Source organism: Wasmannia auropunctata, unplaced genomic scaffold (assembly GCF_000956235.1).
Source record: "Wasmannia auropunctata unplaced genomic scaffold, wasmannia.A_1.0 LD336057.1, whole genome shotgun sequence".
Lineage (NCBI taxonomy): Eukaryota > Metazoa > Arthropoda > Insecta > Hymenoptera > Formicidae > Wasmannia > Wasmannia auropunctata.
The window spans coordinates 402,317-427,319 of NW_012026833.1; the positions used below are offsets into that span (position 1 = coordinate 402,317).

Genomic DNA, 25,003 nt, shown 5'->3' on the forward strand with positions numbered 1-25,003 from the left:
TCTCTCTCTCTCTCTCTCTCTCTCATCCCGGTTACCGTTCAAAAGAATCACTTTGCCCGCGTCTGGCAGCGTGTAATACCCTGAATACAAAATGAGTACCGTGAAGAAGCGCTGCCCCGATCGGAGTTCCTATTTACGTCAGTCATCCGATGAATTAAGGGCCCCGATGCGCCGGCGAGAAAGAGGAGCTCGGGCTGACAATGAAACCGGGGGGGAGGGAGAGGAGGAGGAAGGGAGGTCGAAAGAAGAGCGAGGTGGGCGAAGACGCTGAGATTCCCCCGTGTCTTATGACAAACGAGACAACGGACTGTCAAATTATCCCGTGGAGCGACTAAATCGCGCTATACGATGAAATTCGTTTTATCGGCGTCATTTTTTTTTCTCTCCTTTTTTGCAAACGTGTGTGTGTGTGTGTGTGTGTATGTGTGTGTGTGTGCAGCGTGCGGTGGGTCGCGAGGTTGGTTGAATTCGCGGCGATGACATCCTTGATGACTTTTTGATTTTAAAGCAACGTGAAGAATTGACTCAATTAATTCTCTCTCTCTCTTTCTCTCTTTAATTCTTTCTCTTTCTATACATATATGTATATACACACACAGTGATATTCTTTCCAAATGCAAATGTAATCTTCATACACATTGAAAAATCACCAGTACGTCATCACTTCATTTTCTCGTAACTTCACGCCTTTCAAAATTCTCTCGTGTGCGCTTCGCAATGTCATCACCGTTGAACTTTACCAGCTGCAAACTCGCGGCCGTGTCGCACGTCATGCGCGTGGTTATGGAAAAAGAAAATTATCCGTAGAAAAATGTATTCCGAAACGGCGTGTAGTGTGAGTGAGTAAGATAAACGCGGTGTAAGAGCTTTTATTACGCGACGCACGGCGAAATGCCACCGTGTGTTGCGTTCCACTTTGCTGAACTTTGTTGAACCTAACAATCGATGCCGGTCGATTTATTAATGCAACAACCGGAGGACGCGGTAGGCGTGCACTCGCTGTCTTCGACGCCGACGATGTCGTACTTTTAGCCGCAGCTGCGCCGAGTAACGTGTTAAAGTTTAATGCGCGAGTTGTCTCAGCACGGCCACGTTTGCTCCCACTCTCTCTCTCTCTCTCTCTCCCTCTTTCTCTCTCTCTCGCGAGAAAAAAACATGAAAAATTTCCCGTTCGAAAATGTTGACAGTTCGATAGAGTTCTCATAATGCGGCAATTAAAACTAGCTAAACGAGATGTGGCAAGGGAATAATTTTTTTGAAAAGTGCACGGAAAGAACGATTTTGTTGAAAGACATTAAAAATTTTGCTAAAAACAGATCTGAAAATGATTTTTTATTGAATCATTAAAATAATTTGTTGGAATGTTAAAACTGATAAGTGTTGCTATAAAACGTTTTGATATTCTAGCAATCATTTTGACTTTCGCACAAAATAATTTTGATTATTAAACAAAAATTATTTTCAGATCTAGATTCAGCAAAATTGTTCTTTCCGTGTGCGGCTCTGTTTTGTTGAATCTTGTTTCTTGAGATGTAAAGATTTAGAAAATCTTAATTACACATCGAATTTCATCGTAAAAAATATTTTTTCCTGGTAATCATGAAAATATAAAGCTATAATAATTTACCTAATAATTTTAGAATTTTTAATTGTAATATTAATATGTCAAATATCACAAAAATTGACGTCTTTCTAACAGTATTTAAAAATTTCGGTCATCTTTTTTAAATAACTTAGAAAAAAGATTATAAAAATTACTAAATAAAATATCACGAAATTAAACTTCATTTTATGCCTTTTTATTTTCGCATAAAAATAATCGATACGTGTTTCTATCCTTTTTAATACTCTAATACTGAAAGCTGAAAATGAGAAAGGAGCAAGCGTTCCCGTAGATTTTATTATTCCACCTCGCTTGTCACCGGTTCGCAGATCATTCATAGAACCGGCGAGGCAGGACACTTTACATTCGCGTCGGGAGATCGATGCGCGGTTACTATACGTAAACGCCGCGATTAAGTTATTCATCTCGCAGTTGTAAGAACTTAATAATATAGAGTTCGATCCTCGCGGCGGTGTGACAAGTGTCACGAGGAATTAACCGGATGCCTTCGCGCGCGAGAAATAGACGCGGTCGAACGGAGGCTTATTAATTAATTAATCCAATAAGAAACTTAACACATCCGTCGCTACGCGGAATCCGGAGTCTGCACTTCGTCGGATCTCGCGCTTTTTATAGCGGGCCGATATAGAAACGCCGGAAGCAACGAAGATAATTCATGCGAAATGATCAGCGCTGAACTCAGCTAAGTTTTTATTCACCGGCTCTTCATTGAGCTTGAAAATCCCTAATTCGATTACAGCGACAACGAAACTAACACGCTCTTTCCGTTTCTCCCGTCTTTACTTATTCAACGTCTTTCGAAAATTGACGGAAATTATCGCGGGCAATTCAATTATTGCGCCAATCTGCGCGCGAACTCGCAGCTCGCAGCGATTGATCTTAATGAGACAGGACGAACGTCTTCGGGGGGGACGGGAAGGAAGTTTTTTTTTCTGAAGATACTCACGTGCCCATGCCTGTCCATGTCGTTGTTGGTGAGCTTGACTTTCTCGAAGGAGACGACCTGCTTTCGGAGTTGCTCGCCCGTGAAAGGCGAATCCGGATGGACGTAGAGCCGGGCCGGCGCCGGCGGATCCGCCTTTCCGGCCACCAGCCAGCAGCTCCTGTGATATGCGTACCGATACCTCTTATTGTCGACCGGCACGATGTCCATCAGGACCGCGTATCGGCTGTCCGCCTTCAGCCCGTTGAATGAGACACGACACGTCGGAAACATCCGCCTGCGCAAACATCAAACGTATCCTCGGTAAAAAAAAAAAAAAATAGAGATGTATAGAATATTCTAAACTTAAATATCACTTCTAAATAATTTCCAACTACTAATTGCCGTTCAAATTAATAAAATGTCAATTCTCGCAGGTATAACGAAAATCATGTAAATTATACAGCTATATAATTCCTTAAATCGTTATTAATTAATTCCTGAACTCGATACAGAAACCATAAACCAGAATCGTCTTCCGACGATTCTGTTATGAAGCGGTGTTCCTAGAATAGTTTATAACATTTAGATAAAATTAACCGAGATCTAATTGATTCCTCGCCTGATCCCGCTAATGACAGAACCAAAATTCCTCTTTGGAATATTTTCGACGAAACAAAAGTGTCGCATTTTGGCAATCAATGGAACCGGAATGATTCGCAATAATTTTAGAGTTGACCCGCTCACGATCACCCGAAGGGGATCACGTAGAAGAGAATGAGCGAAGAAAGGGAGGGAGCAGGGGGGGGGGTGGACCGGCACAGGGGCGCGAGGGCGACGGGCCCGGACTGGGGATTAGGGGCGAGGGGGGCCGCGGGGGCAGGGGAGCTGGCGTGAATGTTTTGCCTCGGAGGCCAAACATTAATACCGTGTCGGGCCCCCCGCTGCTCGACCACTAAAACGCGGGGACACCCGCCGATCTTATCTACGTCTTCTCCTCGGTCCTTGTCGACTCGGTATGCATTCATCCCGCCAGCGCCACGAGTGTGAGTAATGCTTTTATTTATCAAGCCGTCTTTTGTTAATGAATTGAACGAGGGGAGAGAAGGTGGGCCCTCTCACCCTCTCGCGCTCTCACACACCGCGCGCCCTCCGGGCTCCCGTCTCTCTCTCTCTCTCTCCCTCGTTCGTGTCTGATTTTCAACCCCTTCCCTCCCGCCCCCCTTCTCTCGCGACCATTTCTCTCGTGACACGAACTCCAAGAATGTCTGTGCGACTTTTTTTCCACCGGATTATCATCCGCCAAAATTCCTGTCTCTCCGCGATGACGGTGGAACGGCTTCATGCAGGATGTGTCTGAAAACTCGGTCTGAGCGCCGCGCCGCCGGGGGCATAGAAATCCTTAAAAATACGGGATAGAGACAATCCTTCAGATATCCTTCAGACAAGACGTGTTCAGATTGGTAAAAATTTTTAATCAGTAAGCAAAAGTTAAAATTATGGTACATGAAATAAAAATTTAAATTGTATATTCATTAAACGAAATGAAGAACATTAAATCTTCAAGATATATTGAATATATAACCACAACGAAATACATTCTATAATTTACATGATCAATATTTTACAGCTTCGCATTTTGCAACGAAAATTACATAAAGTTGTCGAATTAAAGAAAAAAATCCATGAGCAGAGCGTAAGGTTTAAACTCTGTCCTGAAAATCTCCAAAGACAGCGAGAAGCGTATAATGGAAGAAAGACGGGAGTAAGGGTCGCGCGCCGAGGGTAGTTCCAGGACTGCCTGGCGGAAAGTCTAAGGGACACTAAAGGGGCGGTAAGTTGACGGCTGAAGGGAGCGTCGACCAATGTCGCTAAGACGCAGATCTAATTACCGACGCACGAGTAGGCGCGCACCCAGCTGGAGGAGCGAAGAATCCCCCGCGGAAGCGGGGAAACCTACGACGAATAAAGAGCCGGGGATGTTGCCCGTCGCGGCGGGCAATTAGGCGCGCGTCGGCCGCGTCGTCCCTCCCATCTTTTCCGCCTCCTTTCTCTTCCGGAAAGTTCCTCTCCCCCCCCCCCCCCCCGGTGTGTTCCTTGAGAACACCCGCCAGTGTCATTCCGTGCGACCATCTCCTCGCACCCCATCCTGTTAGATCGTAGCCCAGGGCTGGCGACCCTGCTTGCTAAAGACTCGATTTATATTGTTTTGTCCGCGAAAAAAAAAACTTGGCAAATGCACAAAAGAGAATTTTGGTGATAAACTAAAAAAAAAAAGTGTAAATTCTCTGCGATGGCATTAAAATCATTTGTAATGCAGCACAATTTAGGCCCGGTTCCACAAATGTAAGATTAACTTTAATTTCGGTTTAACTTTACTGTTCACCTCTTTCTAATTCTTACATTAGAAAAAGATAAAGCGAATTGAACTTCGGTTAATCGAGTTAACCGCGAATTGCGAAACCCGACTTTAATTGAATGTAATTCTTTCACAATTTTAATCGATTAATAAACAGGATTTTTACGCCATATTCCTTACGTTATTTCTATCTTTCTATCTAAATAATCGCGTAATATGTTAAAAATGCGAATTTCCATGATCAGCCCGTCCTGCAGGACGACGTCACATCGATACAAAGGACCATTCCACGTCGATAGTTAACTTCGCGTCCAATGTTAGCATTTCCGTCGTTAAGTCCAAGATATATGCTTGAGAAGGTGGTATATCGCGAGCCCCCCCCCGAGACAAACCGCGAACATAAAACTTCTCGACTGCCTTCCGCGAATAGGCAGCCCTGAGAGCGGATCCCTCCCTGGACCTCTCTCTCCCCCTTCACAGTGTGAACCCACTCGAATCCTCACGCCTCCGGTCGCCACCGCGCTCTCGTCCCAAGGACCCTTATAAACTGGCATAAGCTCGCCCGGTTTCTACACCGGCCCCGACTAATTGACTGACGGTCAATATAGCAATTTAACCCGCCAGCTTGCCACCAGCTCGTTCCCCGCTTTTTATTCTCCTACCTCCCCTCTCCTCCCGATCCCCTCCTTCCCGGTCTATTCGCCCCCTGCGCGCTCAGGTAATCTTAACTCTTTCGCAGTTTTATATTACCGCAGTGAGTATATATTATAGTGTGTATGTGTGTGCACGCGCGCGCATTCTTATCCTTTTTATAATATATACGACGTGTTGCATTATAGTTACTTTCTTGTTATCCGCAATTGAATTTGTTTACTCGCCAAAGAGGCGAGCGAGCGAGCGAGCGGAAATGTTGCACGTGTACACGTGTGTTAAAGCTTACGTTTCACCCAGCCGATCAGAGCTCGCTGCGCGTTTTTACATTCCCGAACCAATTGAGAAGAGTTTTACGTTTTAAGTTTTTACTCTTTTCTCTCCCGCCGTCGTTTCCGAGTTCATGATCCGTATACCGCGTTCTACAGCGGATCTTTTTTATTCGCGATCTCCAGTCACTTGTTAAATAACGTCGGCTTACCGCAGGATAGATAGTTGCATCGATCTCACTAATATTCTCGCCAATTTTCTTTCTCTTCCCTCTCTACCGAACCAAACTTTTTCTTGTAAATAAGAATCGCATAAAAGACTTTTGCCGACAAATAATTTACAGCTTTGAAAATTTTACCTTAAAACAGTGACAAAATCTGTGAATTTTTTAAAACTGTGTTTCTCTCATTTCATACACCGAGAAAAAAATATAGTTGGAATGACCATAATTTAACTAATTAATAATGAATATTTAATTTATAATGAATTTTGGGGACAATTATAAGATTATAATTAATTTAACCATGCAAATTATAACTGCTTTAACAATGCATTATAGTTATATATTATGATTGATATTATTATTTTTCCGTTTACTTATTTTTCAATTATTATTACAATAGTAAGCAAATGTTAACAAAATAATTATACTTACTATAATTACAGTTACATTTACTACATAAAAATATTTAATTCATTCATTCATGTATATATATATTTCGATATTTTAGGATATACTAATATTTGAAATTATTATAATTTGTAGTAAATTTCTTTCATATTTGGTAAAACTATACGTATAAAACTATACGTTATTATTACTAAGCTTACAATTACTAACATTATAGTGATAATAACTAGAAAAATAGTGTTCCTAATCATAATTTTTTTTACCATGCAATTATAGTCACAATAAAAAATATTTTTCTCTCAGTATACTTTTATGTTTTTTTACTTCATATTTCGCTGAGAATTATAATTTCCACCTCGCGTATTGTATACAAAGGATTAATCTCACTTTTTAGACTGCTAATTGTTCCCCGAGTAATATCGTTTTTCCCTCCGCTTTACCACCCCGTCCCCCCCTTCCCGCCGCTTGATTCCCGCTCGACTAAAGGATCGTAATTTCAATGCGATTAGGACGTTTGCTTATGTTTAGGTGTAACGTGTCAGGCGAGTGACAGCTTGCTCAGGGTAACGACACCTCTCGCCCTAACCCTATAGCCCCGGTTTCTATCGCCGGGTCCCCCCACGGGAATTTTCGTGGGTGTCGCGTCGTGACCCGTGGCAGGACGTGATTGAGTTTGCAGCGACATCGCCCCGGGGAGGGTCGACGGCGGTTTCGGGACACGAGGGGCCGAAGGGGTGCGAGCGGCCGCGAGTAATGAGAAAGAGTCAATCGCCCCGACGTTTGTCCAGGAGAGAAATCCCAGCCTGCGATGCATTAGCGGGTACATCGTCCCGCGGGAATTCCCCGGAGCATCTGGTTGCCTCGGGGGGGATCGCGCGCGTTTAACCCTCCCCCTTCCTCCCCCGTTCCCCTCGAGAAACGAGTCTGGAATTGTTTCCGACTACGATCCTTCGATTAATCGTCGCGAAACACGCGCGACACCATTCTTTCTCACTCTATCTCAAGCATCTCAATGTTACAATAAATGTACAATAAAATAATAATCATATCTCGGGCTTTCAAGCATTGTTGCACGCAATTCTAGATTTATCGTTCGTTACGTCAACTTTGACGCTGACGGAGATAACTGCTGATTGCGTGCGATTTGTACGTATTACCGAATCACGTTGCACAATACGGAATTATGTAATATATGCGTCAAATGCTAGGAATAAGGTTGACTTTAAAATTGAAATTATGATGTAATAACAAAAAAAAAGACCGATTTAACTACAGCAATTAATAATTGCACGACGCGGTTGAACTTGAAAATCCGACAATCACGACGATCGCGTGATTAAAGCTTATCGATATCCATCCGATGTGGAGTGCCCGCGGCGCGGTTATCTTCGATACTGCGGCTAAATAAATCAGCGTTACGAATCCACAGATATCGATCATATATTCTTTCAGGCAGCGGAAGTCGATAATTTGGAGTGCTTCGACCTTACCTGCCAGTCTTGGTGATGATCATCTCCGTGCCGAGCTCGTTGAATTTGTCCCAGAGCTCCTTGGTCTCGAGGTGGCACACGACGTGCCTCAGCTCCTCGCAGTTCGAGCGCTCCTGGAGCAGCGGATTCACCACCGGCGAAACGCCCTTTCCGCTCGTGCTCCCGGTATCGTCCGTTTCCGGCTCGTCCTCCGGACTGACCGTCTCCGAAGCCGGCGGGGCGCCGCGAGCGACCCCGGAACCGCTGGCTTCCCTCTCTGCAATTCACATTTTCGCACTCTCTAAATCTGAATCAGTGGAAAAAGTCACTGATTGTCACTGATCGAGTCAGTAACTATAACTAATCCAACTTAACGCATTGCATTGTTAATAAATAAGTGAAACAGAGCCGAAATCCGTGGTGCAATTAGCGAGAACAGCGAAGTTCACTGATTTGTCAACGATTATAGCGATTGTTCACTTATTTATTAGTGATTTTCGAGAGTCAATGAAGTTGAATTTCACCAGTGACATACTTGGGACTGATGCATTCAATGAATAACCATTGATAATCAGTGACTATATCCACTGATTCAGATTTAGAAAGCAATGTTCGGTTTCATGCATTATCGTGTGCGCGATATTAAAAAAAAAAAAAAAAAAACATTTAATGTATGTCTATATAATTTAATGTGTGTCTATATAAGCTCTCTCTCTCTCTCTGTAATACCGAATTATCCTCCGCAGAACGTACTCGTCGCCGCGTCATTACTCGTACTATGAATTATTATCCACCTCGCGGCCGCGGCCGCGCGGTTTTTATTCGCCATCAGCTATAGCGCGCCGTACACAACCGGTACGCAACCGGAAACGACCGCGAGAGGGAAACCGCTTCCGGCACGATCCGATATAAAAATCGAGGATCGCTGAAGCGTAGTAAAAACCTCACTGTACGCGGCGAGCGCGGAGGTTTGCCGAGCTTAAGGACCGGCATTTATCACCGCCGCGTCATTGACGCTCGTTTTTATCCGTTCGGCCGTTTAGTCAAACTAAAATAGCGAACGGCGAACGGGAGTTAACCAGTGAATGAACCAAGCTCGATGAATATTTAAGAGCCGTTCAATTACAGTTATATCTCGCCGTTCGTGCCACGTTTCGCGACGTACCTATAATACGCAGCGACGATGTTTCGCTCCTCGGCGCGGCGACGGCGGCGGCGGCGGCGGCGGCCGGCATGGCACTTTCGCCGCTTCGCGCGCGGCGAGCGAAATTAAAAACGAGGCCCCGCGTTCGTCGATTCGTAATTTACGGGCGGCCGCCCATTACCGCAAATCGTTATTAATTTTGTCCGAAGGAGCCGACGCGCGCGCGCGTAAACACGCATTGCGATAACTCGATTCTAAATTACGTATACGTATACGGGCCCTCGGCACCGATTAATATCTATCCCCGTATACGCTTTTATGGTGCGCCGCATCCATACTACTTGCGCTCCGAACCCGCCAAGTAGTTTTTCGACCCTTACCCGCGCGAAGGAAATTCTCGCCGTTTACGTATGCGTGTGCAAAATGAAAAATCGCTTTCGTGACGCGCGATTATTTATCGCTTTATTCGACAGCTCTATTAGCGGAATAATGAAGAAAGGGAGTGTCTCTGATTAAGATTTTAATCGAAAAGTAAATGAATGTTGAGAGGCTGAAAATACTGGGGACGGGAACGGACGATGCATCGAAAACAATGTCGCTCCACTGTGTACTTTTTTTTTTTTGGATCGTGTCGCGAAAATTTTAACGCATAATATAAAATTACATTAAAGAGTTTGAGTAAAAAAAAAATGTAAAATTAATAATGACACACGTAAATGTTTTATCTACCTTAATTAATCCACCTTAAATTCTTGTTTTCGCTCTTAAATATATATCAAGATACCATCGGACAATTTTTATTGTGCAGCGCGGAAACGAGATCGTATCGCGGCTGTGTCAAAGCACTTGGTAGATACGGCACGAGAGGGTATATATAAGGTTCCGAGAAAATCACCGTTGATTAAAACGACTCACTTGATTAATGCCGCGAATTAACTCGGAGACACCGCGTCTCGTTTAGACGTTTTATTTCACGTAAATCGCCCCAATCTCTCTCTCGCGCGCGCGTTTATACGCGCGAACGTTTACGTGCGCGTCGCCGCGGTTTCGGCGCGTAGTGTCGTCCACGTATAATAGTTCCGCACCGTTCAATCACACCGATGTAAATCTAATAAGCGTAATCCATTTGGCAGTAGTTATAGGTATCCGGCTATCGATGATAATATATATATCGTCGGTCGCGGCCGCGATAAGCGGGGTCCGCGCCTTCGACGGTTCGGCATCGCGATCCGATTATAAAATAACGCTGCGAACGCAGCGTTCCGCGCGGGGAAAAGCCGCGGCCTTACAATTATTATTACGCAGATTGTTTCCGATTTTAATGACGCAAGGGAAAAGTAATCGGCTGATAAAGCGACGTATTGCCGTCGGCGGTGATTAATCGTTGCGCCACGACGCACTGTGCACGCGGGCGACACAGGAAGTCGAGCTCTCTTTTCAAGATACACGCGAATTTCTACAGGATGTGATTGTAGACGCGAAGATTGAACGCCGCGCCACGGACGCGCGATGTGACCCGTCGCGGCCGGCCGACGCGAGGGATTAATTTTGTTTTAACGACTTTCGACTCCGCGTTGTTAAGATAAATTATTAAGCTTGATTTTAAGAGAATGGTAATTAAAATTGAGATACGCGAAATTGATTTCACTCGCACGATAAAATGGAATAAATTTTTGTGCAACGCGTGTAAGCCGCCGCGTCGACGAAAAGTATATCCCGCGCGCGACGCGACTTCTTTAACTTTAAAATAGGTATATAAATTCGCCGGCAATTTTTCGCGGCTTATAACCGATAAGGGCCTTCTACGCCGCTCGCGCGGTTGAGATCAGAGTTATTTATACCTAACGGGAATGCGCGAGACCGTGCACATCTGCCATTTTAACAGGTCCCTTCTCCCGCGCGTAATTCGCGGACACACGTATTTACCACGTGCGCCTTCGCGTTTCCATGGTAAGAGCCTCCATCCGTTGTACACGGGGAAACCGTAATAAACTTCGTAATGGGCAGTTACGAAGTACCGACCTCGCTGGTATGTCAGGTGCCGGCTATCAATTTTGCACGTTGATGCCGCGCGCTCGCGCTCGCGCGCGCGCGCGAGGAATTAATTGTCCATTCGGCATAAGGTAAAATCCGGCGCGCCGCGCGTCTCGGTATTATGGCCTCATCGCCGCGCTTTTCCGGTTTTCTCTCCGCGAAAATTCGCAATTGATCGCCGTGCACTACAATGCCGCGGTACACCGTGGTAGTCTACGTTTCTCTTGCCTTGTCGGAAAAAGTGCGCGTAAAGAGAAAAGAAAATTTCAACATCGCTAAAATGACGCGAGACTATAAGTCGAAAGTAGGGCGGAGGCACCACGCGATATAAATATGTATAAACTATTCTAACTGCAGGCTGCCAAGTACAATTGCTTTTGTGTTAAGTATATAATAAAAAAATTTCATGTATAAAATATAATACAAAAAATGTAATTAAATATATAATATATAATTGAAAAACCAACATCCCGATATATCTCATGATTAATGTTAGCAGTTCTTTCAATTATTTAGGTTTTATATACGGATGTATGTTTTGCGCGCGGTGAAGATAACTAATCGAAATATATATATCCACGTTGCGATTTTTCAATCTCACTTCAAGATAAAAGCTCTCACTGATATACAAACGAGGAAGTAACGCGGTTGATAAATAAAATCTCTCTAGGTTTACCTTAAGTCGCTGGTAGGTTATAATTTCACATACCACCACTCTTGGTCGGCATTACGCTTATACACGGAGAGAATTTTCTTTTAAAATTTACCCTGAAAATCATGTTAATTGTGGGACAATATAGTATTTAGGCAAATTTTACTGTGCACTATACAATAAATTTTACTGCAAAATCCTATTAGTAGTAGTGCACAGTAAAATTTGCCTAAATACTATATTGTCCCATAATTAATGATGAAACATGATTTGCAGGGTAAATTTAAAAAAAAATTCTCCGTGTAGTAACGCTAAACTAAAGCAAGCCTCCAAGTCGTAAGTGGATAATTATCCTTTTTCCAGGCGCTACCGCGCGCTCATTACATCGCTCGCCGGCCGTGTGCCATAATCGAGGGCATTAGTCATATTGCATTTAACAACGCCTAAACCGCGGCGAGAGAGAGAGAGAGAGAGAGAGAGAGAGAGAGAGAGAGAGACACACACACAGGAGGAATGATCCTCGAAAGTTCGACGATTCGGTATTGGTCGGCCGCAAAAAATGATTGACGGTAATACGTGCCACGAATTACTCGTCCAGTTCGATATGTAAATTATCGTCACGTCCTCCGTTACTTCGCTCCCGTATTTACATTGCACGCATTTTGCGGTAAACGCGGCCGTTCGCGATTCCCGGTTTGCGATTGACTCTTGTACGCGCAAGAAAACGAGAGCGAGAAGAAAGAAGAAGTAAAATTTTGCTCCATAAAGAGATAAACTCTACAATCGAATGAGCGCTTCTTGCACTCTCTTGTATGCATAGAACAATCTTCTTGGTACATATAAATTAATATCGTAAATTATCATAGTGCACTCTGCGTAAATTACAATGCATAAATGCTTGTAATATATCCATTTTGTTTTACGTATCTCGACTCTCCCGCCGATCAACCCTCCTGCGCTGTATCTTAAACGAAATGTATTTTATAAGTTTCATAGAGTATCGAAAGTCCGCGATTACGATGAATATTGCACACACGACGACGCATAAATTATGTAAATTATCTCGCAATTACAACATCGCCAATTCGCATCGCGTGGCGGTACCGCGCGTTTACGTATATTTCTTGCCTCTCTATACGTGCATCTTTGTAGCACGCGTGATAAATTACAGAAAATACGTACATATCGAACTTATATCTTCACGAGCGTGGACGTATTTATTAAACCGTGCAACATGGAAGGTGTTTAGCGCGCCGATCCCTGGTTGTTAACCACCGCTGATACGGCAAATAATTTGCGATCCGGGCAAATGTATAATTCCAGATTTTTAAACACGATCCGCGCGTCTAGGGACGATAAACTTTAATTCTGCTTAATGCAGTATACATATATACAGCGTATTTCGAAATCTTCAATTAGTCTTCACTATAATCTTTAGTTTGTTTGAAAAATTTGGAAAATCTTTTTCGAAAAATGTTTATCGAGTTAATCTTGAAGAAGAGTGTAATAAGTTTAAACTTTCTAAACTAATTCTGGAAATAAATCTCTCGATAACGAAGCACCGAAGGAAAATTCTAAAAAGAGTCAATAAAGTCTCTTGCACAGAAAATTACTTGCATTTTTATTAATTATGTATCATATATTATACCTTCATTTTACATAGATTATATTATATCACCAATAGATATTATTTTCTTCAATAATATACACGCCTCTCTCTCTCTGACTTTCCGATAATTTTCATTCCTAAAGAGCGTTCGGCTGATGTTTAGACAAATAAATCGCTTTGGGAAAGGTTAAAAGCAGTTTGATCCGCTAAACCGGGCGACTTGTTTGCGCAATAAGTAAACCTCCTCGGGCGGCCGCTACACATCGCGGAATATTAGGTACGAATTACCACTTGCAATAACAGTAATCTTCATTCGTCGGCCGGCTTTTAGCCGTAAAACGCCGCGCGCGGAGAGTCCCTTGCGGTCGCCGGGCTCTGTATTTACGTTGCGCTCCGAGCTCTCTCGCGGCCGCGCCGCCGCCGCGGAGAACCTTTCAATATAGAAGGATCTTCGTCGGCAGGGATTATCCGCACGCAACGTCGTCGTTTCCACCGCGAGAGAGCCGATAACCACAAAGCAATAATTAATTACCGTCGGCACCGATACGCCGATTTATCGACGATTATTATCCGGGCGGGAGAGAGAGAGAGAGAGAGAGAGAGGTCCCGCCACGTACACCTGCACAAGTCGAGCTACGCGCGCGTTTAACACTCCGCGAAGAAGTTATTTAACAGCCGCGAGATCGAGTACATAAATTCTGAAACGGCCGATCGATATCGCTTCATTAATACAACTCGATGGGCGTAGCCGGAATTATGCTTACACCTGGTGGCGAAGAACGTGAAGATGTTCGCACGATTCTCCGGGCATGGGGATTATATTCTTCAAAATTGGATAAAGCATCGTTTAATCCTCTCGAGCACGTACAAGTATCGTGCAAGTTAACAGAGTCCATTCTCTCTCTTTCTTAAATTTAATTCTCTACTCCTATCTCTGTCCCTAACCCCGTGAACCTTTCCCAAACGTCTTAATTTACGCTATTAAAGATTAATCTAATTAATGCGCTCTAATAAATTATTATCAATATTAATAATCTCAATCTCGCCTTCAGCTATTTTCATTTCCTCTCAACAGCGACGCGATGAGAAGATTTAATTTGAAATATTGAGAATTAGGGGGAACTCTTCGATTTTGTCGCGTGCGTGCGCGAGCCCGACGCTCGTCGATTAGAAACAATATAATCACCGACGACGACGACGACGACGACGACGTGAATCGCGAGACGCGTTATTTCCCAGGAACATCGCGTGGCCTGAAATCGAGCGTGTTTCCTCGCTTAATTGCGGAGAGGCACAGACGAGAGCGACAAGGGAAAGAGAGAGAATCGGCGCGTCCTCGGATATCCGTGATTAAGTTGCCAGCGAGAGGGTCGCGGCCGTCTTGACGCGATAAGAGCCCGGCATCAGGCGATACCTGCTGCGTCACGTCGATCGCGGGAGACGCGTACCCGACGAGGGAACCCGCCGGGCTTTTTCGAGACGTCGCCACGCAGCACAAATAAGCGGCCGGCCGCAAGAAACCAGTGATTTTCGCCGCGGTCGCGGCACCGTACATTACGTAAAGCGGACGCACAATTGGCGACACGGCGGTGTTCGATAAGTCGCGTAACCGTCCCCTTCGCGTCAAACTGACAGCAGACACTTTCCATTGTATCCTCCGGTTTCACATTCGTAATATATATATAGATGGAGGAAAATTTTAAATTATATTTCTACACGGAAAGAACGATTTTGTTGAAAGGTCTAAAAATTTGGCTGAAAACAGATCTGAAAATAATTTTTTGGAATATTAAAATTGATAAGCATTGCTATAAAACGATATTCAATTCATTCTAGCAATTACTTTGACTTTTGCACAAAATTATTTTGATTATTGAACAAAAATTATTTTCAGATCTGGATCCAGCAAAATTGTTCTTTCTGTGCACGCATATATACTCACAAATCATCGGTAAAAACAGCGACGCTAACGAAATTCGGCATCGCCTTGAAAAGATCAAACAATTGCATTGAAACGTTCGGTATTTTATAATCGTTCAGCGCAGAATTATTTCATCTTCTGATTCATTCGAGTCGCTAGGAAAGTGTTCCGGTGTTTATTGGAGCGCGACGGCACATAATTGGGGAGACGTATAGGTACGCGAGCGACTGTTGCAGACTCTCTCTCTCTCGATGTGTGGTCCGTCATCCGCGTATTTTTATTCGACACGATCTACGGCCGTGTTAAACGACTGACGAAACGGATGACGAGCCGCCTCCTGTGGCCTCCTGCGCGTCTCGCCTCTTGGCGAATCTCGCTCGGCTTTACGACACGCCGCGTGAGTTACGGTTGCGGAGTGCGCGCGCGGGCGAAGCGGATCAAAGCGCTCGCGGGACAGATTGAAACGGCTTGTGGAGCGCGGACGACGATCTACGAGTCTCAGCGCTGCGAGAGGAACGAGCACCACCCTCTCTCGTCTCTCCGTTTGATCCGATTGCGCGCGAACGAACTCGTTAGAATCGCCAAATTGATGTCTTCTCACTTTGCGTTTGTAACAGGAACACTCGACGTGGCGACGAAATTGATTTTGTATCAACCGAGTGTACGAGAAATATTGCGGAAGTCACTGTGATTTAAATAGAAACTTGATATCTAAATTTGATCTTTAAATTCGATAAGAAAAACGATACAAAATACGCTTCTCGCGCATTTAAATTTTTCCAGATGAAAAATAAAGAGAGAATTTCCCATCTCCTCTCGAGATAAAATTTCCACTCTGAGAAAATACATATATAACTGCGGTACTCCGAGAGTTAACAATGTAATTTAAAACTGCAGAAACGAGGGTGATATCATAAATATTTTCCAGCGGAAGTCGACGTCTGTTCGAGGAGACAAGTTTACGAGCGTGCGCAGCGTGCGCGAATGAATTACGATTGTCACCGAAAATCAAAAATATTCGCAAGTTGGCAGGAATATGCGCGCGAACTATATTACCGAGACCGATGTATGCGGTATCGCGCGACCGTTTTCTTCGAATCGCATTTTAATTTAGCGCCGATAACGGATCCTCCGCGCTAATAACACAAGCGACGCGGCGCTCCCTCCGCCCTTCTCCTTTGCGAGGCCTAAATATCTAATTAAGATAGCGGAAAGCGTATTAAAAAAAAAACGCCCCTGTCGAACGTCGCCGGAATTACGCCGACTCATCGATCCGTCATTAATGAAAAGTAAATTAGGGACATAAGTCGGGGCGCGCGACCGCGCGCGGAGGGAAAAAGAACTGTGTGTGTCGCGCGGAAGTCCCCGGCGCGTTTGCCGTGCAACGAGGTAAATTGAGTATCGACGCGGCGTATCTGATCGCGGACGATAGGAAAGGAACGTCTTCGGATCGATCAATCAATCTGTCGACAGGTAATTAAAACCGGCACCTTGTTTGTTCGCGAAACGTAAATTAATCTGAGCGTGACGCGGTGCGTTCCTTCCTCGTTTCGCCGAAGACGACGGCGCACTTTCGCGGTCGCGTCCCGACATACGCAAAAAAATTGATTACGCCATTCGAGGCCGTTCGACGTCTCACTTCGCGTCAATGTTCGCGAAACAATTTTTTTTCAGAAAGAGAACGGAAATCCAATAAATGACGGGACTGACGGGATGTGAAAAGAAAGTATGTGAGTTTGGAATTAACGATAATTAAAAACAATGGATATCTATCTGTTAAGAAAGATATTGAGAAAAGTAGAAAAATTTATACAAATAGTTATACTAGAAAATTATTATATACAAATATATATTAAATAATAATTATATACCAATATTATTTAATATATATAAAATAAAACTAACATATATATTAACTTACACGAGATATCATCTCTCACTCATTGTCAGTCTCTTCTCCCTTTCTAAAGAACTTTGTTACAATTTTCTTTTAATTATAAAATCCATGTAAATAATTAATATATTGTACACGTTTTATTTACATATTTCTAAAATACACATACGCACACACGTATATCTATATACATAGAAAAGAAATAAATATAAAACCAGATATATTTTCTCTCTTTACGTAGATAATATTATCGAGAAAATATTTAATCGCGTGACTTCGGCAAACTTGAGAGTGTACTTGATTCATGATCAATAAAAAGATAGAAGTTAACATTTTACGGCGAATACACACAGCTCGACACGCAATGTGCTAAAAGAAACTGCGATTTAAAAAAAAAATGCGGACGTTAATAGCATTTTAATATCGCCTACTATTGGGATCAAGGCCAGTTCATTACATTAGTCGACGTAGTCGTTACGTTAATCATCAAGAGTAGTTCACGCTAACATTAACGCCATGTTAAAAGTAATCTTTTTTGCAGATGTAAAGCTATGTAAAATCCTCTGAGGATTTAAAACCAGAAAATTTTTAATACAATTTTTCAAAATAATTTTGCTTTAAAAAAAAAATTCGCCATTCAAACTTCTGAAAGTTTCTTTCTTATTTTTTATCCGTGACTCTCTTCGATTTAAAAATATTCGATTATAAATTGTTACGAAAGGTATTCGATAGTGAAATCCCGTCGCATGAATATGAGACTTGACAATGGCTGAGAGATAACGCTGTGTCGCCCGAGTTGGTGCAAACACGCCAACACGCGGAAACGCGAAAGGAAACGCGATTGGCAAACCGAGCCGAGCTAGCCCGCCGGCCGTGTCTCTCTCGCTCGCTCTCTCTCTCTCTCTCTCTCTCTCTCTCTCTCTTCTCTCTCTCTCTCTCTCGTGTATTATATGCGTATCTCCTCGATATCACCGTGGAACGAGCGTCAGCGTGGCAGGAAGGCGCTAACAAATGTCGTTCGCGCCTCGTATTTCAAGCACTGTCATTTGTACGTTGCGCCGCGCTCTCGACAGAGGTAACGAAGTGACGATGACTTCGACGATTCCTTCGTTTTCTCTTCCTGCAGCCCGCCTCTCGCTATTATGAAATTGAACCGGTCCTCTCCGCGGATTGTCCGCCGTAATCGCCGAGTCATTCGAGCGAAATGCTCGCGCGCGGTTCGTGCATGCCAAAATAATTATATCACACGTCGGATACGAATAATTAAGTGGTTTCGGCGGTCGCACTGTAACAAGTCGACACTCAAAAGTCGACGAAGTCGCATCCGAAAAATTTTTTATTGCAATTTGCTCATTCCACTTTATTGTATTGCAATTGATATTTCGCGAATTTGCAGAATTAAAATACTGTGTAAGAATAAGAGCGAGAGTTTATTCAATATCACTGAAAATGGCTAAAAAGGATAGCCGAAACATTTGATTTTTACGTGCGAATAAAGTAGATCTTGTATAAATCAGAAATTGCGTAACAATAATTGCGCCGATTTCCATTTGCCATACTTAATTTTCATACTTTTTTATTCTGGGAATCTTGTTAGGATTTTATTATTTAAAATACTATTGTATACATATATTCATATATATTTGTACAATTTCAATCTCCGTTATTCTTTTCTAATTATATCGTCTGCATTTTACCGGTTTACACATCAGGAACTGGTGATCGATCGCCTAATCGTCGGTAAGATTCCGTGGGCAGGCGGGAAGGAGAGAAAGAGAAAGGGGGGAGACAGTCTATGATTTCAGAGCGCACAAACCAATCGGTTTTACCCGAGTAAGAACGCGGCGTGTAATCGCGGCTGAACGAAGCATATCGTCATCGTTCGATGCCCGGCGTACCGTTTGCTTTCCACGAACGGTTTCCATACCCTGGAAAATCGGCCCCGATCGCCTGTCATTACCGGCAATTTGCAAAACTATCGGAACGGGAGGAATGCGAAATGTAATCTCGAGCACCGCATCCACGCCTCTCTAATAACCGCGCGCGCCGCGCGGTTACGTTGCGTTTCGCCTCTCGAAAACAACGTCGTCGCTCGTCCATCTCCGACGTGAAACGTTGGTCGGGTAATGAGTGTAATATCACAAGCCGCGAACTCTTATCTAACGAACTAAATAACATCTGCGTGTGTACCGACGTGAATGGGGTAATAACACGATATACGTGTACATTTATCACGTATTTCCCAGACTGTGTGACGACGATCGCTTGCCGTAACGTATAAACGTAACGTGATATTCCGATAAATTAAAATATACGGTGATAAAACGCCAGTTGTCCGCGAAATCTTACAAAACGATTTAATTCTCTTGCAACAACTCTCTTGCCGTGCAGGAATCACTGTGATCAGGTAAAATACGTCATAATATGGTGTCTCGCGTGGCTGTCGATCGAGGATTATTCCACGATATTTCAGCGGCGTTTTTCACCACCTTGCGAGAACATTTTAATTCCTGCGAGATTGCCGTATACACATTTCACATTTCAGAGATATACGACAGCTGCGCGATTGTCGAACTAACAAGATCGAACGCTGATTCGCAATAATTTCGTTTAGCAGAAAGTGTAAGGCCCGATTCCACAAATGTAAGATTAACTTTAATCTCGGTTTAACTTACTGTTTTTCTCTTTCTAATTCTTAGAAAAATATAAAGCGAGTTGAATTAAATCGAGTTAACCGTGAACTGTGAAAACGGGCCTAAATCCAATTCTTGCATCGTGCAATACTTGGCGTTTATTAGCCAAACGCGTTGATTGAAACGGCGATGTGTCCCGATTGCGACGAGAAGAAGCGGGTTGTCGGGACCACCTCGGAGTGGAATCGTCGCGCCCGGTCTGAACGAGAGAATCGTCTTCAAAACCATCGCGTCTTCGACGCCCGCCTCGTGTCAACGATCGTTTAAGTGTCCGGCGTGAACCAGGTGGGTGAACGAAGTGGGACGACGTGAATGAGGGACACGGACTAGATAAATGTTGACTGCACTTTCCGTTGCAGTCAACACTTCGTCTCGGCTCGCGTGTATCAATTATTAATAAAAAGAATAAGAGAGAGAGAGAGAGAGAGAGAGAGAGAGAGAGAGAGAGAGAGAGAGAGATAATAATTGTGACTCGCTTATGACTCACATCCAGATTGTATCGTTATATCATTTTAATTGTAATGTATAAAATTGTGTATTAACGATGCCATATCATTAATACACAGACAATTTTACACGTTACAATTAAAATAATTTACTAATTTAAAATAATTAACTGTGTTACACCATCGCGTGTATCAATTTATTAATAAAGAGGATAAGGGATTGTATTCGTTATATATTCGTTCATGACTCAGATTACATCGTTGTACTATTTTAATTGTATAATGTGTAAAATTGTGTATTAACGACATTATATCATTAATACACGGACAATTTTACACATTACAATTAAAATAATTTATTAATTTAAGATAATTAACTCTGTATTATATCATTATTATTTTTCTCTGCTGTTCTAAAGAAGATAAAAAATAAAATAAAAAGATAAATAATCTCTCTAGTAAAAATAATTGCTCATAGTTTTATTTCAGTTACGTTAAATAATATATTTTAAATAAAATCTTTTGAAGTTGTGGGTAGTAAGCTGTTATTATTCTTACATTTCTTAATCTTGTTATTAGTGCACCTATCATTAATATGACGAAATTTACATATCATTCATTAGTTGTGTCAACTTTCGACTCAAAACGCGTGCATATCTTTATGTCTTGTTTTCACAAACATTTTGCTTCACAAAGAGTCTTCACACGTCGCTCCACCACCACCTGTTTCCTACTCAAACCGACCGGATCCGACCGGTCGGAATCGGCCGGTCGTAACTTCGCGCTCTCGGTCGAGAGTAGCTTCCCGCTTAACTAAGTCATTGGCTATTTATTATGGTTGACACTCCGACGAAACCCTATATGTCCCCGTGACGCTCTTTTATTTCGGGCCGAGAGCTCCGGCTCGTGAAAACGAGCTACCGTTTATTCCAGGGGATACCTGGGGGCCGTTTGGGAATTAACGCGCTCCCTCGGACCCGCTTTGTTCGCGTCGTCCGCGAGCCCGCTGAGTTTCAATCGAGAATTCGCGAGGCCCCGCACCTGCGCGCGCGCGCGCGTGAAGAAATAAAAAGGACGGAGGAAGGGGGGGGGGGCTTAAGGGTCTGCGATTACTCAAAACGCAGGGCCCTCAGGACCCGCGAGTCGTCGTTCGAAATCGATTCGAAGAAACTCGGGGCGTCGACGAACGCGCGGCTTTAATTCTATTAAAATTCTTCGCAGCGCGCTCGCAAAATTTATGCCGGCCGAACCAAGGAGTTTTTATAACACAGAATCGTTGACGCGCCAGATGAAATACAGCGTGTCACGTTGCTGCGATTGACAATTATACTGTCATAAAATGACGGTTCTCGGAACAAAATCTCGTATTATTGCCTTCACATCTCTTACAGAAATTTAATAATGGAAAGTAGTGATTAGTTATTTGCGTATTAAAAGCACAAGATAGGGCACTATTCTTCAGTGCACTATGGTTCAAAATAAGTAATTTCCATTATTATATCCATTATTATATTGTACAGTATATCCATTATTATGTTGTCCAGTGTTAAATTTGATTTCTGTAAAGGATTTCTAGCATATTGATTTAAAATATTTTTAATCTCTTCGCTACATCGTGGAAAGAAGAGCGAAGTACAGAAAGAGAGAGATAAATAATGTTTATCATTAAGTACACCAAAGTGCTTGTTACAATCAATTCTGTTCGCGATCGAGATAAAACGTCTAAAGAGATTTCCTGCTTTCCTGATTCTCACGACGAGTTTTATAAGTTCGTTGATGTTCCAGATGAGATACAGCTACGTCACCTTACAATCGATAATATTGCCACAAAATGGATAGTTCTAAAAAAAAATCTCGTTTTATTACTTTTATATCTCTAGCAACCTGCATTCAGCGTAGAATATTCTTAATTCTTCGTTACATCGGAAAGAAGAGCGAGATATGGAAAGAGAGATAAATTATATTTATCGCTAAGTATACCAAAGTGCTTGTACTAATCAATTCCGCTCGCGATCGCGCGAGATAAAATATTTGAAGGAACTTCCTGCTTTTCTGCTTCTTACGACTTATCGGTTATCATGGCCTCCGCATTGCGACTTCCCCAGGGGCGTGTACAACTATAAATTCACTTCTGAATATACCAACACACGGTGTTCTCTCAACAACGGGGAAAAGTATGGCGACGGCCCGAATTCGGAGCCCCGCGTTCGTCTCTCTCTTGTATCGCGCACCCATCGACCTCTCAGGCCAGTTCAGGCGAACTCAAACAAACTCCGGCGTTGAGATAACAATGTTAAACGTTAAGCGCGGGGCCGATAGCGCGCGGGCGCGCGCGCCGAGCTTAATCCCGCAGTTATGCCCGGTGTGGCGATACCGGTTCCCCGTACGCGATACGTAACACATCGGATTTAACGCAAATGTTCGACGGCCGATAGTAAAAATAAATCTCGCCTAACGGCCGTCGATTCCGTCGGTCGACAACACACGGTACTTTCCTCGTTTTAACATCTCATTTAAATTTCTCGCCCGCGAGTGAACGAGCGAGCGGGCGAGCGAGCGAGGGAGCGAGCGAGCGAAGGTGCAAGAAAACAAACGTCGGCAAACAACGGCATCAAGCAGCACGAGAGGACCATCGTGGACAGATTTACATAAAGACACCAGCTATGGCGCATATATATAAGCGTATCTACCGAAGAAACGACCGAACTATCTAACTCGCTATATTGTTCTCCAGAACTCATGTCGGAAATTTTGATTGTTGAAAAAAATCGAAAAACGTCCTCGAACGATTCGATAATTTATCCTAATGGCGCGATCGCTTGTCTCGTCGATGTAGCACAAAGATTCGAGCGTGGACCGTTACATTGAAGAGTTAGTGTAGAAGAATAGAAAACTTGTTTGAATCAATTATTAGGCTACAGAAAAAAAAGCGCGATGACATTTCACGATGGAGAATTTAGTGGGCAATATTTTAAAATACTTTATATCATCAGCAAGTAAATTTTAATTTGTATGTTATTTCTATGAGATGAAAATCATTTCAAATGCACATCTAGAGTTGTCTCTTAGTGTCTTAATTAAGAGAGAAAAGGGCAAAGTGTAGTTTCTTATTGCCTTGCTCGTTGAAAGGAAATCTTCTTTTTGATTTATGCGACGAATATCGATCTCAAACGGAAGAAGTTCTTCGCCGCGGTGAAGTTTTACGACACGGCGAAGTTCGCGGGATCGCAGATTTACTTTGCACACCCTCTCGACAAGCGCCCGTATACGCGTCCGCGCGTTTGCGTGTGTCCGGACAGAGGAGAGAGAGAGAGAGAGAGAGAGAGAGCGAGAGAGAGAGAGAGAGAGTCCCGATTCATGCCGCCGTTTGCCAGAGTTTATTTGGGAATGGCGGTCCGTTTCCGTGGGTGAATTGCAGCGAGTCCGACCGTAAATTTCGCGCCGCGTAGGATCTTCGTGGGCGATTATTCGCCGCGGGCGTCCAAGATACGCGATGATGAAACCGAACACCATCGGGGTCTCGTTCGGACGTCTGGCTGGGGCCCGGGAGAGCGGCCACGGCCGTTTCCAGAATTCCGATGGGACACCTCACCTGGGCCGATACGCGGTGTACAACGGGTTTTTTTTTCCTCGGGCCTCTCGCCTCTCGGCCGGGCCCCTCGCTCACGAGACTACGTCGAAATGTCAATTACGTACTTCCGGTAGCCGGTGCCGTAAAACGGGATAAGTGTAGGATAATTTGTCAAATCTATTTTTAAAAAAATTGAATCAGAAATTGACCGTCATATTTATGGACCGATTAAATCTTGTAAAATTGTTCTAAAAATGCCGCTGTGTCGATGTATAAGTTTGCATATATCTTGTTTCAGAATAAATTAGAACGACATATTGCAGTAATATACTAACAAGTGCAGTACAAGACACAATAAAAGGAAAGGAACAAAGGGAATTGAACATAAGGAGCAGTCAGGCAAAAGTAGAGTAGGGCAAAAAATTCGTTGGTCTTTAACTTTTACCGGCTCTCTAAATTTTCTGGAGTGATTTTTCACTCTTTTTGAGTGAATTTCCGTCCAAAAGAGTGAAAATACCGCCACGTGGTCGAGTGGCAGAATTTTCAATCTTTTGGTGTGAGATTGACTCCAGAAAATTTAAAGAGTAATTTCTTATATTGCCTGTTCCATATTCCTTTCGTCCGAGTGCCTGTGTGTCGGTGTGTCTTTCATTGTATTGTTCCTAACTTTCGGATCAGCTGACGTTATAAATCAGTGCTGTCCAGGATTTGTTATACTTTTGGTTTTTGAAAGTGAATTATGTCCATGCCATGATAGGAGTTCATGCTTATTGTCGTACCTACTTTTCACAGCTGTTTCTTTGTGTGTGACACTCGATCTCACGGGAACACACAGAAGTGTTCCCCTCCGATTTCAATGAGCTTTGGATATGTTAAACTACAGACAAAAATAAGATACTATACAATTTTTTTATACCGTACTCGTTTATGCGTTAATTCATCTGCGTAAACTTGGCATCCGACTTTTACTAAAATAAGTTTACAATAAAAAAAAGTTAGTATTTTGTTTGTAGTTGTTTGTAGTAGTCTAATTTTGTTTGTAATTCAATAAAATTATAAAAAACATTTTTAAAACATGACTACCCGACTTTGAGTTACAGAAAAAACAATATT

General features: G+C 43.1%; 1 protein-coding gene across 1 annotated transcript in view; it reads right to left on the reverse strand.

Annotated features, from left to right (window-relative positions):
- LOC105450685 (T-box protein H15-like) overlaps positions 1-25,003 on the reverse strand; it is a 55,260-nt gene that overhangs the window by 22,287 nt on the left and 7,970 nt on the right. The window contains exons 2-3 of the mRNA XM_011690636.1: positions 7,948-8,203; positions 2,571-2,844 (exon numbers count right to left, since the gene is read on the reverse strand). Of these exons, the coding sequence (XP_011688938.1) occupies positions 2,571-2,844; positions 7,948-8,203 (530 nt within the window). The remainder of the gene's footprint in view (positions 1-2,570; positions 2,845-7,947; positions 8,204-25,003) is intronic.